Source organism: Scyliorhinus torazame, chromosome 14 (genome assembly GCF_047496885.1).
Source record: "Scyliorhinus torazame isolate Kashiwa2021f chromosome 14, sScyTor2.1, whole genome shotgun sequence".
Lineage (NCBI taxonomy): Eukaryota > Metazoa > Chordata > Chondrichthyes > Carcharhiniformes > Scyliorhinidae > Scyliorhinus > Scyliorhinus torazame.
The window spans coordinates 42,033,189-42,051,372 of NC_092720.1; the positions used below are offsets into that span (position 1 = coordinate 42,033,189).

An 18,184-nucleotide genomic window follows, 5' to 3' on the forward strand; every position below is an offset into this window, starting at 1 on the left:
CAGGGGAGTGTCCTCCAATACCTCTGGGAGGGTGGAGAGTGGGGAGAGTATCCCCCGATACCTCTGTGGTTGGGAGGTTGACCCGATGCCTGTGGGGGTGGGCCTCCATGTCCGTGAGGGTGTTGGGAGGACTATATTTTCAATGCAGATCTTTAAACTCCGGTCCACCTAGAAACCCAAAGCAGGCAGTTGCCATTGGCGATACAGGAAGAAAATTCCGGCCAATGTAATTATTCATCATGACTTATTTTCATTTATCATGAGCATTATAAGTTTTGAAGGGGCCCACATTTCTTTTAATCTTTTTTCCTAAGGTAATTGTAAAATTTTCCTGTGTTGATTTTGATGTTGTTGCAAGTTTCTTTTCATACTCCCCTTTCTGTTCTTTGTACGTTTCCCATTTGCCAGAACATATGCTTTTTGTTTTACATTTTTGTATGCTTTTTCTTCAGTTTGAAGTTGTTTCTTTTTTGTTGTCATCAATGACTATTTGGCAAGTGGGACTCTTACCCCTGAGAGGGAGAAAGTGGTTCTGTATCATATTAAATTCTTTTTTGAATGCAGTGCAGGGATCCTCTGTCATTTGACCCATTAACAAATTTGTCAAGTGTACTGTACGACAGCCCATCACATTGAAGTCAGCCTTTATAAGTCTGAAATCTTAATTGCCATTTCAAGTTTTTCTTCTCATATGCTATGTTGAACTCAGTTTCATTATGTTTGCTATCAGATAAATGTTCGCACATTGCTAGGCTGTGAACTAAATCTGGCTCTATACTATGACATACCCTTTTGTTGGTTCTAGTGTATATTGCAACACAAAACAATCCTGGACACACTGAAGAAATTCACTGCCTTTCTGACATGTGTTCATCTCCTTATCCAAGTCTGATGAAAGTTCAAATCTTCCATTAAAAACACTCTGCCTTTGCTACATACTTTTCTAATTTCTGCATTTATACATTCTACCACTTGACAGCTACTACAAAGGTCCCAAGTGCAATTCCCACACAATTGTAAATTATTTTCATGGGAATGATCCAACCCAATTGGGACAGAGATTGTGACAAGCATGTTTAGCCGAATGTTTCCCGGCACTCGCAGTGCCAAGAACACCATGCTATCTATCAGGACTCTGTTTCTATTTGGGGTCTCATTGGGGAATGGCCCATCACCTTTTGGGCACATGGCAGCTGGTAGATCATGCTCTTTCTTTTTATTGTACCATAAATTCTCCACTGTCTGCTTACTTCTCATTATATTCTCTCTTATCATTGAAATTATTTTATCCTCTTCATTAAGAATGCTCCTCCCACTTTCCAATTTCCTTTGTCTTTCCTGTTGATCTTCTAACCAGTTTACTATAGTTCCCAATCTTGATTGTCTTGCAGTCTGCCAGCATGCAGGGGATGGAGATTATGGGAGGATCTCATGGGAGGGAATGTGGGAGCCACATTCCTTATCGGATCTAGAGCACTCCTTCTGGTCCTGAGAATAGAAGGTTTCCATTTACCTTGGAGGACCTCTTTATCTTCCCAACAGCTTCTAATGTGCTTTGACCTGCTCGGGAAAATTTCCCCACTCGGGCTTGGGTGTCAGTCTGCATACATCTAGGCGACCCCGTTGCTCCCGGTGTGGATCAGAGTGAAATGGGTGAGTAGTGCCCGATCCCCATATCAGGCTCCGCTCCGGGCGTGAAACTTCGCACAAGTCATCCGACTAGCTCCAACCGGCACAATCTGGATCGCCCCCTCGCTGGCCGTGATCCAGATCTTAATATTAAAATTAATATAAATGCTCATTTAAACACCCGGATGCCAGATGCACCCGGCGGCCGGGGACTCACAGGCCATGCCTGGAGACCTTGCCAGGGTACCGTTTAGTACTGGTCAACACAAACGTGAACCAGTCGTAATGGCACCTGAGGCATCATCCAGGCCATTGGAGACTCCTGGGTGATTGGGAACAGGGCAGGGTGGCACCCAGGCACCTTGACACTGCTAGAAATTGAGTCCGCTGAATCGTGCCCCAAATTTGATGAATCTCTGCCAGTTTATATTGGGTGCCTCAAGCCATTAAATAACAGTGAATATTTATAGTGGGGACCAATGATGACAGTAGCAATTCACAGATTTATAGACGTTTACAGCACACAAGGGGGCCATCACGATCTGGATCTCTCTCTCATTAGGCGAGGTCCTGATTGGCATATTTTCAGCCCATCGTGGCCACTCCAGTCAACAAAGATCTGACTGGAGGGCAGCACGGTGATGCAGTGGTTAGCACTGCTGCCTCACGACACCGAGGCCCCAGGTTCGATCCCGACTCTGGGTCACTGTTTGTGTGGAGTTTGCACATTCTCACCGTGTTTGCGTGGGTTCCACCCCCACAACCCAAAGATGTGCAGGGTATGCGGATTGGCCACGTTAAATCGTCCCTTAATTGGAAAACATAAATTGGGTACTCTAAATTTATTTTTTTAAAAACAAAGATCTGACTGCGTGAATCCTATTTTCCAATGCTTGGCCCATAATCCTGGTGGTTATGGCAGCACAAGTAAATGTCTGAAGGGCAATGACACCCCCCGCAAACATGGAAATTAACCTCCCCCACCCCCCCCCCCCCTCCCCCCCGCCTAGGTGAGGACACCCTGCTATGGAGTCGCTGAGGGCCACCCCATTTCAAGCCTCCCTCCCTCTCTCCCCTTTGGAAAACCCTCTTTCAGGACCCCCACTCTTCATCCCACAACCTTTATCAGGCCCCTTTATACCTGCCCTTCACCCCCCTTATCAATCTTCACGGTGGAAGACACCAGTGGGATGCCAGAGCTCCAGGAGAGCCAGGGGGCAGAGGTGAGTGCAGTGACCATTACTAAGGAGAAGGTTCTGGGGAAACTGAAAGGCCTGAAGGTGGATAAGTCACCTGGACCGGATGGACTACACCCCAGGGTCCTAAAAGAGATAGCTGAGGAAATTGTGGAGGCATTAGTGATGATCTTTCAGGAATCACTGGAGGCAGGAAGGGTCACAGAGGACTGGAAGGTGGCTAATGTAACATCACTGTTTAAGAAGGGAGGGAGGCAGAAGACGGGAAATTATAGGCTGGTTAGCCTGACTTCGGTCATTGGTAAGAGTTTAGAGTTTGTTATTAAAGATGAGATCGCGAAGCACTTGGAAGTGCATGGTAAAATAGGACTGAGTCAGCACGACTTTGTCAAAGGGAGGTCGTGTCTAACAAATCTGTTAGAGTTCTTTGAGGAGGTAACAAGCAAGTTAGACAAAGGAGAATCAGTGGACGTGATTTATTTAGATTTCCAGAAGGTGGAGGATGGGGAGGATGTGGTGTAGTGGTATTGTCGTTGGACTACTAATCCAGAGACCCATGCTCTGGGGAGCCGGGTTCAAATCCTGCCACAGAGGATAGTGAAATTTGAATTCAATAAAAATCTGGAATTAAAAGTCGAAAGGTGACCATACCATTGCCATAAACACCCATCTGGTTCACTAATGTCCTTTAGGGAAGGTCTGGCCTATATGTGACTCCAATGTGGGATGGGCATACATGCTGGCCACAGCGACGCCCACATCCCATGGCTTAATAGGGACATGAATCTGTTCTCAGTAACTTAGCAAGATAGGAAGTTGATGAAGTACAACAAGTGATCCCCACTCATATTTCTCAATAGTTATTCTCCTGAATTTAGAGGGGTAGCACGGTAGCATAGTGGATAGCACAATTGCTTCACAGCTCCAGGGTCCCAGGTTCGATTCCCGGCTTGGGTCACTGTCTGTGCGGAGTCTGCACGTCCTCCCCGTGTGTGCGTGGGTTTCCTCCGGGTGCTCCGGTTTCCTCCCACAATCCAAAGATGTGCGGGTTAGGTGGATTGGCCATGTTAAATTGTCCTTAGTGTCCAAAATTGCCCTTAGTGTTGGGTGGGGTTACTGGGTTATGGGGATAGGGTGGAGGTGTGGGCTTGGGTAGGGTGCTCTTTCCAAGAGCCGGTGCAGACTCGATGGGCCGAATGGCCTCCTTCTGCACTGTAAATTCTATGAAAGGTCTTTGACAAGGTGCCGCATAAGAGACTGTTAAATAAGTTAAAAGCCCATGGTGTTAAGGGTAAGATTCTGGCATGGATAGAGGATTGGCTGACTGGCAGAAGGCAAAGAGTGGGGATAAAGGGGTCTTTTTCAGGATGGCAGCTGGTGACTAGTGGTGTGCCTCAGGGGTCTGTGCTGGGACCACAACCTTTTACAATATACATTAATGATCTGGAAGAAGGTACTGAAGGCACTGTTGCTAAGTTTGCAGCTGATACAAAGATCTGCAGAGGGACAGGTAGTATTGAGGAAGCAAGGGGGCTGCAGAAGGACTTGGACAAGCTAGGAGAGTGGGCAATGAAGTGGCAAATTAAATACAATGTGGAAAAGTGTGAGATTATGCACTTTGGAAGGAGGAATCTAGGCATAGACTATTTTCTAAATGGGGAACTGCTTCGGAAAGCAGAAGCACAAAGGGACTTGGGAGTCCTTGTTCCCGATTCTCTTAAGGTTAACGTGCAGGTTCCATCGGCAGTTAAGAAGGCAAATGCAATGTTAGCATTCATGTCAAGAGGGCTAGAATACAAGACCAGGGATGTACTTCTGAGGCTGTATAAGGCTCTGGTCAGACCCCATTTGGAGTATTGTGAGCAGTTCTGGGCCCCATATCTAAGGAAGAATGTGCTGGCCTTGGAAAGGGTCCAGAGGAGGTTCACAAGAATGATCCCTGGAATGAAGAACTTGTCATATGAGGAACGTTTGAGGACTCTGGTTCTGTACTCGTTGGAGTTTAAAAGGATGAGAGGGCATCTTATTGAAATGTACAAGATACTGCGAGGCCTGGATAGAGTGGACGTGGAGAGGATGTTTCCACTTGTAGGAGAAACTAGAACCAGAGGACACCATCTCAGACTAAAGGGACGATCCTTTAAAACAGAAATGAGGAGGAACTGTTTCAGCCAGAGGGTGGTGAATCTGTGGAACTCTTTGCCGCAGAAGGCTGTGGAGGCCAATTCATTGCGTGTTTTTAAGACAGAGATAGATAGGTTCTTGATTAATAAGGGGCTCAGTGGCTATGGGGAGAAGGCAGGAGAATGGGGATGAGAAAATATCAGTCATGATTGACTAGTGGAGCAGACTCGATGGGCCAAGTGGCCTAATTCTGCTCCTATGTCTTATGGTCTTACCCATCATACAACCCTCACCCCGCCTTTTATGGGCATGGCCCCCTTCAGTCCCTGACCCTTGGCAGTGACATACTGGGCACCCTAACACTGGCACCCTGGCAATGCATTTGCCAACCTGGCAGTGCCAAGGTGCCAGAGGGAGAACAAGGGTGCCACCTTGCCCTGTTCCCAACCACCCAATGTCTCCAATGGCCTGGGAAACCTCCCAGGTGCTGTTAGGCCTGGTCCACAGTTAGTTGTGGAGCTCAGAATATCTGGCATGTGCCTCTATAAATGGCTCATTTAAATATGCCGGTCAGGATCTTGCCCAGTGAAGGAGAGATCCAGATTGTGACTTCTCGCAAGGTTCGATTGAATCCTGTGGACATTGACTGTCGCGAATCCTGTGCGAAGCCTCCCGCAACATTCAATGGTCTCATCGCTATGACATTATGTGAAATGTTCAGAATACAAAGAGTTAATATCATATCATAATTAACCACTAGATAGAGCTAGATGCAGAACTATATAAAGCACTGGCTCACAGGCTACTGGGAGAAGGCTGGAGAGGAGCAGTGAGAGAGTATAGAGTACAGTTATAGATAGAGTGTAGAGACTAGTGTTAATAGATTGCAGATTGTAGGTTACTAGATTATTGTTTACTATAGGAGTAAGTGGTCGACCTTAAGTATTGTAAATAAAAGTTAGCTTTGTTAATGAACTTAACTTCTGTGGTCTTTGTGAACACTGCAACATCCATCCTGATAACAGAATCACAAAGACCATCACAATCGCGACACCAAGTCAGGCTTGCCGAAGCTGGTAAATCGCAGCCGTGACTCCTTTCAAGCTGAAGCTTGTATAATCTTGCCTCTGTTTCTAAGTGAAAGTAGATGTGCTGCAAGAAACAGGAAGATCGCAACAGCTTATTTTGGCACAGAGCATTACACTGACGTGAGATAACTGGACCCTAGCCGGTATCAAATGTCATCTTGGTCAAGTGAAAATAGGTGTTGGACAAATAGACTGTCAGCTGGTGTTTTATGGTTGTACTTCTTTTTCGTCTTTTCTGGCCAGACGTCTCTTAATCATAGTAAACAGGGGAAGTGTTTGTCACTGAAACAATACCAGTGATGAAAGTCCAACTATGAAGGAAGAGAAACGTAAATTGGACTCTGACAGCACTCCGGTCAGTGCTGAAGAAACCCTATTGTTACTATATCAAAGGTTTTGGGCATATTCTATGCTTGGAGCAGACAAGAACAGCCACATTCCAAACATCTGCTTCGAAATTTGAAGCCAGTGCAAGATGTTTTCTTTTAGTTTAGCCTTGGTTATGAGCTTCGTATGTAATTTGTAGCAATTAAGGACACCACTGATTGAATGACATTGTACTGTGCTGGTTGTAAACATGGGATTGGATGGTCAAATTCCTCTTAAAAACAGGTACTCTTTGTAATTAGTGGCTAATTCATGAAACCATTGCTCTGAAACCATTAGCGTCCCAAAACTTCATGTACACATATGAAATGTTCATAGTGGTCTGAATCCATTTCTAATAAATGGGTCGATGCCTCCTTGCAAAAACAGTTGGAAGATCAATTTTGGATAAATAGACTTAAACAATGAAGAATTATTATCCCACCACTCAGGACCCACATATTTCAACATCACAGTTCCCTGTGATTTCATTATTGGGCAGCTTACACCGGGGTAGGATGGGGGGGGGGGGGGGGGGGCGCGGAGTGGGGGGGGGGGCGGTGAAGGGGTAGGTTTCCTCAGTCTTCCTCCTTGTCTGCCAGTAGACGTTTTTGAACTACCCCCTTTCCACATGTTAATGACATTTCTGCTGAATGCCCACCCATGTAATTCTACCGTTTTCCAGTGGTAACCACTGTGCAAAAACAATTCTCCAAACATTTGACTGTACAACATCTCTCTCTTTTTAGGTGATGCCTCCTCGGCCAAAAAAGCTAAAGCGTTTAACGTTGTTAATTTTCGACAGGTACTGCAACATCTTCACCTCATTCAGAAATAGACAGCAGCAGTGCCATTCTGGACGACAAGGAGGATTCCTACTTTACGGAAATCCGGAATTTCATTGGAAACAGCAACTACACTGAACGTTCTCCAGGGCACTTGGAGGAGAGGTGAGGAGCACGGCTTGCTGACAAAGCAGGTGCTGGTTTCCATCTTCCATGTGGGAATCATTTTATTGTTGCCCTGCTCAAAATGCATTTTAATTGATTTTGTTGTATTATTTTCCCCACCTTTGTCAATCAGGGCAACAGGGCATCAAAACACAATAGCATGTAAATGTATTAAGTATTGTTCCAGGGAGACATCTTCTGGGAAGATGAGACCTGTGACTGGAGCTGGCATTAGGGGATTTGAAGGTGGAGCAGATATAGTACAGTATACCTCGAATGGGGTAGTGTTTAAGTTCCCACTGAACATTCATGAGGGGCTGGGTCAGAAGTTGTATAGGCACTGCCCAAGAAGCAGGAAAATCTGGCATGGGTCTGAATCAGAGAAATGTTTCTTGGTGCTCACAAAGATGGGAGGGCAAGGAGAAGAGATAAGAGACAATAATTCACAGACTGCTGGAGAGAGAAAATCACATACATTTGAAGAAAATAAAATAGCCCTTCTGTTCATACTCTGTAGGCAACCTAAGCCTTGCCACAAAGCTCATCCAGCGAACAAAATTGGCCCTTTCATGCAAGGGAATGCTTCAGCCCTTGGTCACTCAACGCCCAATTAGCTTGTCACCGTCAAACAGTGATTTTAATAAATCTGTAGCCTGTTTTACAGATGTAACCCACCGTCTGGCTATGGAGTTACAGCATTGAGAACAGCACTGAAAAGGGATACCTCCCCTTTTTAATCATTTTCATCTGTAGCTCGTTATGAATACAGAAATCAAAAGGATATTTCTGGCATCATTATATCAACAACATTTTTATTATTTTGTTGGCTTGCGAGATATTGCTTGCAATGGAATCACATATCTTCATCCACTCAGCTGTAATTGGTGCTCATATGTCATTGCGTAGGTAAATTCAGCTTTTCGAAATTTTCCTCCTTGAAATCAAATTTTTGATGGATAACTAAATACATCCATGCTGTATTCTCGTATTAATCCAGCAATACACAAGCTGACAATTTTCGAGGGGTAAATTGAAGTAGTCTCTTGGAGGCCTGGATAAATCCATTCATTATGACAGTGAATGAGTATGGCTCTGACCTTTAATTTTATAGCAAAACTACAAACACCAAGTGTTATTAACAAGAACATCTAACAAGATCACATATGTTTCCTTGTGAAGAGTGCTTGTGTTCCAGATGCTCACAGGTCACGCACTAATTAGGTACCTTGATTGGGCTCAGAACATCTCGTGGGTAACTGAGGTGTACAGGCCAATGCAATGTTCAGTTGAGATTTCAGGTTATTTAAGCACAATCCATCAACTAGGAAATTGTAGAGGTGTTGGAATGAACTCTTCATATCAGTTTTCACAAGTGGAGACTGCAGGCAAGTTTCAGTCCGAGTTGTCCCAGAAATCTGAAACAGATGTAGAGCTTGGTAAAGCATGTTATCGAGAAGCATGAGAATTAAGGGACCACAGGGATGCCTGGCCAAGGTGAACTATGCTGTGGAATTGCCCACAGAAATAAGCAAGGAAGTGGAACCCAAAGTTGGTTAATATTTGTTTGAGTTCCATAAAAGGAATAATGTTTCCATAAAAGGAATAATGTATCTTCCTGTAAATGGATGATTGGAAACAGCTTGTTCTTAAAAAAATAAATTTGCGTACACTTCAGGATTATAGAGCATTTTGTCTGACACTCAAATGTGCGAGAAGACCTCAAAAGCATTTCATTGAAAGCTGTTACCATTTATTTAAACAGCGCAGAAGCTATGGCATAATCAGTTTGGGGATTAATAGATCCTTATGTCTCAAATCAATTGGAATTGTTTGAGGTGGTTACTAAATTAGTCAGTCACATATATCCAGTTGCTATGAATTATTTTAATTTCGTAAAGTATTTATTAAAAATTCCACTTCGAGGTTTTTGAGGAAAACTAAGGCTCATATGGCAAAGTAGGTAGCTGTAATGAACATTTTATTGGCAGTAGAAATAAAATATAGTGCTACATATCTGGGACGTATATTACAACAGTAGTTCCACTGATTTCTATCGGGTCTCCTCTTTGGTATCCTACTTGTAGACTATATAGAGTGGGCTACTTCAAATAGGGGTGTGATAATTTACATCAGAAAACAGGGGCGGGATTCTCCGCTGCCGCGATTCTCCGATTTGCCAGCGCCGGGGGCTTCCCGACGGCGTGGGGCTGCCGCATAATGGGTAACCCCATTAACCAACCGGCGTAACGGAGAATCCCGCTGGCGGGTCGAGGCTGAGAAGCGGCATGGCGGGGCGGAGAATCCAGCACCCAATGTTTAAAAACATTGTTGGTGACATCAAATAATGGGCCACATTTTATGGCCTTGGCAGGGGCTGACTGGAAAATGCAGTGAGCCGTTCAAAAGTCCGTTGACTTTGGTGGGCTCTTTCGGTCCCGTCGATGGGGGGGGGGGGGGGGGGGGGGGGGGCATAAGATTCCACCCAATTACTTTGGGAAGGGGATTGTTAAAATACAGTGAGATTTGGATTAAGTTTAGGATCCATGATAAGGAATGTCAAATGGATTTTTATATGGGTAGAAATGCTAGTGATGCATGTTTAAGTGGGAAATATTGAACATGTACATAATGGCCAATGGCAAAGGGGAAAAACAAAGTGGATTCAAGGATTTGTGTCTACAAATGCAATGCTGACTCTGGAAATCTAAAATAAACAACACAGAAATGCTGGGAAAACTCAGCAGATCAGGCAGCGTCTGTGGAGAGAAACAGGGTCAACAGGTCGATGGTCTTTCAGTTCACAGATTATCACAGAATTTACAATGCAGAAGGAGACCATTCGGCCCATCGAGTCTGCACCGGCTCTTGGAAAGAGCACCCTACCCAAGGTCAACACCTCCACCCCATCCCCATAACCCAGTAACCCCACACTAAGGGCAATTTATCATGGCCAATCCACCTAACCTGCACATCTTTGGACTGTGGGAGGAAACCGGAGCACCCGGAGGAAACCCACGCACACAAGGGGAGGACATGCAGACTCCGCACAGTGACCCAAGCCGGAATCGAACCTGGGACTCTGGAGCTGTGAAGCAATTGTGCTATCCACAATGCTACCGTGCTGCCCAGTTCTGATGAAAGATTTGTCTTTGACTAATTCTTGTAAAGATCCTGTCAATCTGAGGTTGTTACCAGCAAAGCTGATCAGATAGTTGAATTTGTAGGATTCTTTTTATATAACAAGATCTTAGCTTAGTAGGTGTCGTGTTGGGTGTTCCGATACACAAACGAACCAACACGGTTGTAGATGGTACAACTCTGTTTTATTGTTCTGTACAATAATAACTATTAACTTCTGGCCGTGGTTCATACTTCACCAGCTAACCTGTGGACCCAGCCCTTGCACTATCTTGGTGAGGCACTCAGCACATAGTGTATGTCTGAGTGGCATGCTGTGAGCTCTGTGCTCTGAGCTATCTCCTGGTAGAATGAGCAGGAACTGTGGTGTTCCCTGTTTTATAGTGTGTGTGCTCTCATTGGTGATTGGCTGCGATGTTGTGTGTGTGTTGGTTGGTCCAACTACCTGTCCATCAGTGTGTGTGTGTGATTGCATCATGATATGTTAATGTGGATATCATGACATCCCCCCTTTTCACAAGGATATGTGCCTACATGCTAATAAATATTGGTGTGTACTGAGTGCATCTGAGTATGTGTGTGCAATATTTACAACATGTACATGAGGCTAAACTATATACATAGGAAGGTGTCAGGTGCAACAGAGCAACGAGGTTGTATCACTAACTAAACAAGTGCAATTAGCAAACATCAAAAGAGAACTTCTGGAACGACAAGAAAGAAACACGTTAACAGTACTGTAAAACAATTCAGTGAGTCCAATGTGCCAACAGGCTAATAAGTCAAGTCTATCAGGTGGGCGATGAATTCAGGTTGACCGCCTCAAGGGTGGGTCAGGATCCACCGGCTGAGGAATGGGCCTGGCCACGGGCAAGAGCGGAATAAGCAGAGTGGCAGGAAGCTCAACAAAGTCGACATCAGGGACAACTGGAGGGCGTGGCACCGGTGCATGATCTCGTAGCGAGCGTGGAAGCAGCCGAAGGGCCCGCCGATTACGCCGGTGAATGGAGCCATCAGGCATGCGAACCAGGAACGAGCGGGGAGCCAAGCGGCGGAGAACCTCGGCGGTTGCCGACCAGCTGCCCTCCGGTAGGTGTATGCGGACGTTGTCTCCAGGCGCCAGGGCAGGAAGATCAGTTGCCCGAGCGTCACGTGCCACCTTCTGCTGAGCACGCTGCTGTTGCATCCTTTGCAGTACTGGAGCATGGTCGGGTTTAGGAACATGAATGACCGGCACAGTGGTCCTGAGGGTGCGACCCATCAACAGCTGGGCTGGCGAGAGGCCCGTGGACAGTGGGGCCGAGCGATAGGCCAGCAGGGCTAAACAGAAGTCAGATCTGGCATCAGCAGCCTTGCAGAGGAGCCGCTTCACGATATGGACGCCCTTTTCCGCCTTGCCATTTGACTGGGGATGCAAAGGGCTGGACGTCACGTGTGTGAAGTCGTATGAAGCGGCAAAAGAAGACCATTCTTGGCTCGCTAAACAGGGCCCATTGTCAGACATGACGGTGAGCGGAATTCCATGGCGAGCAAAGGTTTCTTTGCATGCTCGGATGACAGCTGATGATGTCAAGTCGTGCAGGCGTATGTCCTCCGGATAATTTGAAAAATAGTCAATTATGATTACGTAGTCCCTGCCGAGCGCATGAAAGAGGTCCACACCCACCTTTGCCCAGGGGGACGTGACCAACTCATGGGGCTGAAGTGTCTCAGGGGGTTGCGCCGGCTGAAACCTTTGGCAGGTGGGGCAGTTGAGCACCATGTTAGCGATGTTGTCGCTGATGCCCGGCCAGTACACCGCTTCTCGGGCCCTCCGCCTGCACTTTTCAACTCCGAGATGGCCTTCGTGTAATTGTTCGAGGACAAGCCGGTGCATGCTGTGTGGGATCACAGTCCGGTCCAACTTTAGGAGTACACCATCAATGACGGCCAAGTCGTCCCGGACATTGTAGAATTGTGGGCACTGCCCTTGAGCCACCCTTCCATCATGTGGCGCATTACACGCTGTAGAAGGGGGTCAGCCGCAGTCTCACGGCGAATGTGGGCCAGACATGCCTCAGTAGCCGGCAGATTGGCCGATGTGAAGGCTACTTGTGCGTCGACCTGACAAACGAACCCCTCCGATTCGGGCAGTGTGTTCAATGCCCTGGACAGAGCATCCAGGATGGTGAGGTCCTATCCCGAGGTGTAGACAAGTTGGAAGTCGTACCTCCGGAGTTTGAGCAGAATGCGCTGGAGGCGAGGGGTCATATCGTTGATGTCCTTCTGAATGACGCCGACCAGGGTGCAATGGTCGGTCTCCACAGTGAACTGCGGAAGACCATACACATAGTCGTGGAATTTGTCGATGCCGGTCAACAAACCGAGGCACTCCTTTTCAATCTGTGCATAGCGCTGCTCTGTGGGGGTCATGGCCCGCGAGGCATAGGCAACCGGGGCCCATAATGCAGTGTCATCCCGTTGCAGGAGTACCGCCCCAATGCCGGACTGGCTGGCATCAGTCGAGATCTTTGTGTCCCGAGTGGTGTCGAAGAACGCCTATACCGGGGCGGTGGTGAGCTTGATCTTGAGCTCCTCCCATTCCTTCTGGTGTGCGGGCAGCCACTGGAATTCCGTTGTCTTCTTGACCAGGTGGCGAAGAGCTGTTGTGTGGGAGGCTAGGTTGGGAATAAACTTCCCCAGGAAGTTGACCATGCCGAGAAAGCGTAGCACTGCCTTCTCGTCTGCCGGCTGCGAAATGGCTGCGATGACTGCCACTTTGTCGGCATCCGGCCGCACCCCTGACCGGGATATGTGGTCCCCCAGAAACTTTTGCTCAGTCTGGCCAAAAGAGCACTTGGCTCGGTTGAGGCGCAGGCCCTGATCTCGTATCCCTGCAAAGACACGCTGGAGACGACTGATGTGTTCCTGTGGTGTGGTGGACCAGATGATAACGTCGTCAACATAGACGCGTACCCCTTCGATGCCCACCATCACCTGTTCCATGATGCGATGGAACACCTCGGATGCCGAGATGATGCCAAACGGCATCCTATTGTAGCAGTATCTGCCAAAGGGAGTGTTGAAAGTGCACAGCTTCCTGCTGGACTAATCCAGTTGAATCTGCCAAAAACCCTTTGAGGCATCAAGTTTGGTGAATGTTTTTGCCCGCGCCATTTCGTTTGTGATTTCTTCCCGTTTGGGTATGGGGTAGTGTTCCCTCATGATGTTGTTCAGGTCTTTTGGGTCGATGCAGATCCAGAGCTCGCCGGAGGGCTTTTTTACACACACCATGGAGCTGACCCATGGCGTTGGCTCCGTGACCCGGGAAAGCACTCCTTGGTCCTGGAGATCCTGTTGCTTGAGGCGGTCCTTGAGTGGTGCTGGGACTCTACGAGGTGCGTGAATGACCGGGGTGGCGTCCAGTGTGAGCCATATTCTGTATGTGTAGGGCAGTGTGCCCATGCCCTCGAAAACCTCCTGGTTGTGGGCGAGGAGCGAGTGGAGCTGCGCCCTAAAGTCTGCATCCGGGACGTCGGACGTGCCTTCTGGAGACAGAATGTGTACCCGCTGAACGAGGTGGAGGATCTTGCACGCCTGTGTGCCTAACAGAGAGTCCTTCGAGGATCCAGCTATCTCAAAAGACAGTGTGGCTGTATGTGAATTGTGCGTAACCTCAAGCTGGCAGGATCCCATGGCCGGGATAACGTTTCCGTTATAATCAACCAGCTGACAGTGGGATGGCAGAATCGGTAGTTTAACCTTCAAGGTGTGGAAGGCTGACCATGCAAGGAGATTGGCGGAGGCACCAGTGTCTAAGCGGAATGTGATTGGTGATCGGTTTACCGTTAGGGTGGCACACCATTCATCGCTCGGATCAATGCTGTGCACTGGCATCGGCTGGTGGGTCCGACTTGGGGACATCCGGTTCTTGTTTATTACTGCAACGCGGAAGGGTTCCCGGTTGTCGGTATCACCGGTCTGCATGTCGTCAGCGTATGACTCAGTGTATGGGGGCTGAATGGCCCGCACGTCACTGCGAGGCTGGCGGAATTGCGGAGAGTTGCCAGTTGAGCTGCTCGACAGCAGGCAGCGTAGTGGCCCATCCTGCCACAGCAGAGGCATTGTCTCGCTTTGGCCAGACATTGCCGCTTTAAGTGTGCGGATCCACAGTTGCCACACGTCGTGACGTCATGGCATTCGTTGCGCCACTGCGCATGCACGGTGCGGTCCTGCGTAGAGCGCGCCTGCGCATCCCGTCCCTCTGCGTCGATGTCCCCTCTTTTGGCGCATAAAAGCGCGGGAGGCCTCAGCACGCAAAATCGCCGCCCCCTTCCGGGCCGCGGGCCGGAAGGAACTCGATCGACTGGACCCGTTTGGCCTCCTAGGACCCCTGCCGTGCCGATTCGGCCACCTGGATTTGGGAGTACCGGCTGGTCGCATTTTCGTGGAGGACGCAGGTCTCGATGGCGGTGGCTAGGGTGAGGCGCTTTATTTTGAGGAGCTGCTGGTGTAGGGTGTCCGAGGTGACCCCAAAAATGATCTGATCCGGAATCATGGAGTCGGAGGTGGCCTCATAGCCGCAGGAATGCCAGGGAGTTGTAGATGTGGATGGCGTGTTGCACCGCCGTGGAGAGGAGGAGGGCGATCTTCCTGGTGTCCGATGCATTCTCCCTGTCTGTGGCTTCTATGAAGAGTTGGAAGCGCTGTTTAAACAGCTTCCAGTTGATGCCAAGATTTCCAGCGATCCGGAGCGGCTGCGGCGGGCTGATGGTTTCCATTGCGCAGGATGGTGGGTTTCTGAAGAGATGCAGGTAGGTCTCACAGTCGCTGGCGAGTTTCCAGTCCTGGTATCATGTCGTGTTGGGTGTTCCGATACACAAACGAACCAACACGGTTGTAGATGGTACAACTCTGTTTTATTGTTCTGTACAATAATAATTATTAACTTCTGGCCGTGGTTCGTACTTCACCAGCTAACCTGTGGACCCAGCCCCGGCTAACCTGTGGACCCAGCACTTGCACTATCTTGGTGAGGCACTCAGCACATGTTGTATGTCTGAGTGTCACGCTATGAGCTCTGTGCTCTGAGCTATCTCCTGGTAGAATGAGCAGGAACTGTGGTGTTCCCTGTTTTATAGTGTGTGTACTCTCACTGGTGATTGGCTGCGATGTTGTGTGTGTGTTGGTTGGTCCAACTACCTGTCCACCAGTGTGTGTGTGATTGCACCATGATATGTTAATGTGGATATCATGACAGTAGGGAGGCCACACTTGCAACACTATGACCATAATTGTATGAGGGCCTGAACGACTGGAGCAACCCCGCCTTGGCTGTTTCTGGGGCCCTGGTTGCATGTTTTGCCTGCCTGGCATCTAATTAGTAACCGCTGGCACTCTCAACCCTACAAAGACCATGAGCCCACGTCTAAGAGCAGCTAGCAGTTTCGCAGTGTCATCAGAGCCGATGGCCACTGCTTGGACAGTGCCTGGAAGATGAGGATAACATGGGAGTAGCCTGCCCTTTCAAACAGGTCGGTTATGACTGCTGGCGCGAGGAGTAGTCACCATGAGGGGAGGGATAGGGATATTTTTATTTTTATAAAAAATTTTGGGGGGTTTTTGAACAAAGTATATTTGCCGTTATGTACACAGGATAAGAATATACACACACATATATAGAAGAGAAGGGCACACCCAAACATACCAAAGAGAAGAAAATAGTAATAGCAAAAAATATATATATACAATGAAAAAAAATAGGATCACTGGTCGGGCATTTTGCACCAGCTCAACAGCAGCAACTCTGGCAAAATTATTTACAACACATAAGTAGGCGACTGTTTGCAGGAGGGAGGGAGGAGTGGGGGTGGTGGAGACCGGGGAGGTAAATATACATTCGGGTGCCGGAGAGACAATTACAGTGGGCAATACTCGACTGGGTTTGGTGTTCTCCCGTACGGATCTCGCTGCCGCCTCGCGCTCACCACCACTTCTGCCGGTCCTCCCGTCTTTCGTCTTCGTTCTCCTCGTTCCCTACTCCTGGAGATGCCCTGTTCGTTATTGTATCCTGTGCCTTCCTTCCGGCTCTCATTTCCCTGCCCCCCCCCCCCCCACCACCCTGATTCTCCTCTCTTGTTCCCTGTCTCTTCCCTCTCCGCTCCCCTCCCCCCCCACCCTGGTTCGCCTTTCTTTCCTCGCAGGTTTAGCTGCTATTCCCCCCTGATTCTTGGCCACCTGGCTATTCTTCCTCTCATTCGTTGGCCACAAACAGGTCCCGGAACAATTGCGTGAATGGCTCCCACGTTCTGTGGAAGCTGCCGTTTGACCCTTAGATGGCAAATTAGATTTTCTCCATTTGGAGAGATTCCGAGAGGTCGGACAGCCAGTCTGCAGCTTTGGGTGGTGCTGCTGACCGCCAGCCAAACAGGATTCTATGGCGGGCGATCAGGGAGCAAAGGCAAGGGCGTCCGCCCTCCTCCCCAGGAATAGATCTGGCTGGTCCGAAACCCCGAAGACTGCCACTTTCGGGCATGGCTCCACCCACACCCCCACCACCTTGGACATTGCCTCGAAGAAGGCTGTCCAGTACCCTGCAAGTCTGAGGCAAGACCAGAACATGTGGGCGTGGTTGGCCGGGCCTCCTTGGCACCGTTCACATCTATCCTCCACCTCCGGGAAGAACCTAATCATACGGGTTCTTGTTAAGTGGGCTCTATGTACCACTTTTAGTTGCGTCAGGCTGAGCCTTGCGCACGTGGAGGTGGAGTTGACCCTGTGCAGTGCTTCGCTCCAGAGACCCCACCCTATCTCAATCCCCAGGTGGTCCTCCCATTTCTTTCTTGTTGCGTCCAGTACGGTGTCGGCCCTTTCTATCAGTCGGACATACATGTCACAACAGTTTCCTTTGTCTAGTATGCCTGCATCCAGTAGTTCTTCCAGTAGTGTCTGTCGTGGCGGTTGTGGGTACGTCCGTGTCTCCTTTCGTACAACGTTTTTGAGCTGTAGATACCTTAGCTCGTTCCCTTTAGCCAGCTGGAATTTCTCTGTCAGTTCGTCCAGTGTTGCGATCCTGCCGTCCGTGTATAGGTCCCTGACTGTCAGTGTCCCTCCGTCCTGCCCCCACCTTTTGAAGGTGGCATCAGTCAGTGTTGGTGTGAACCTATGGTTATTGCAGATGGGAGCTTTGTCCGACATTTTGGTCAGGCTAATTGCTGCCGTAGTTGGTTCCAGAATTGAAGGGTGGCTATCACCACCAGGCTGCTGGAATGTTTTTTGGGTGGGGATGGGAGTGCCGCCGTTGCGAGGACCCGGAGGAAGGTCCCCATACAGGAGGCCTCTTCCGCACGCACCCACTCAGCTTATGGCTCCTTGATCCATCCCCTTATTCGCTTGCCCCCCGCCGCACAGTGGTAGAATTGTAGGTTTGGGAGGGCTAGCCCTACCTGGATTTTGTTTCTTGTAGGACCTTCTTTGGGATCCTAGCATTTTTCCCCCCTCCATACGAATGCCATGATTAGTTTGTCCAGTGCTTTGAAAAAGGCCTTGGGGATGTAGATCGGAATGGATCTAAGTAGGAAGAGGTACCTGGGCAGTACGTTCATTTTGATCGTCTGGACTCTCCCCGCGAGGGAGAGTGGGAGTGTGTTCCATCTTTGCAGGTCCTTTTTTACTTCCTCCGTCAGACTGGTGAGGTTCCATTTGTGGATCCCTT

The 18,184-nt window shown here is 48.6% G+C and overlaps 1 protein-coding gene across 8 annotated transcripts in view; it reads left to right on the top strand.

Moving 5' to 3' along the window:
- The window catches only part of mecom (MDS1 and EVI1 complex locus), a 1,243,903-nt gene that overhangs the window by 1,205,439 nt on the left and 20,280 nt on the right, over positions 1–18,184 (top strand). For all 8 annotated transcript variants that reach the window (XM_072474007.1, XM_072474005.1, XM_072474006.1 and 5 more), the window contains one exon: positions 7,209–7,353. In XM_072474007.1, the coding sequence (XP_072330108.1) occupies positions 7,209–7,353 (145 nt within the window). The remainder of the gene's footprint in view (positions 1–7,208; positions 7,354–18,184) is intronic.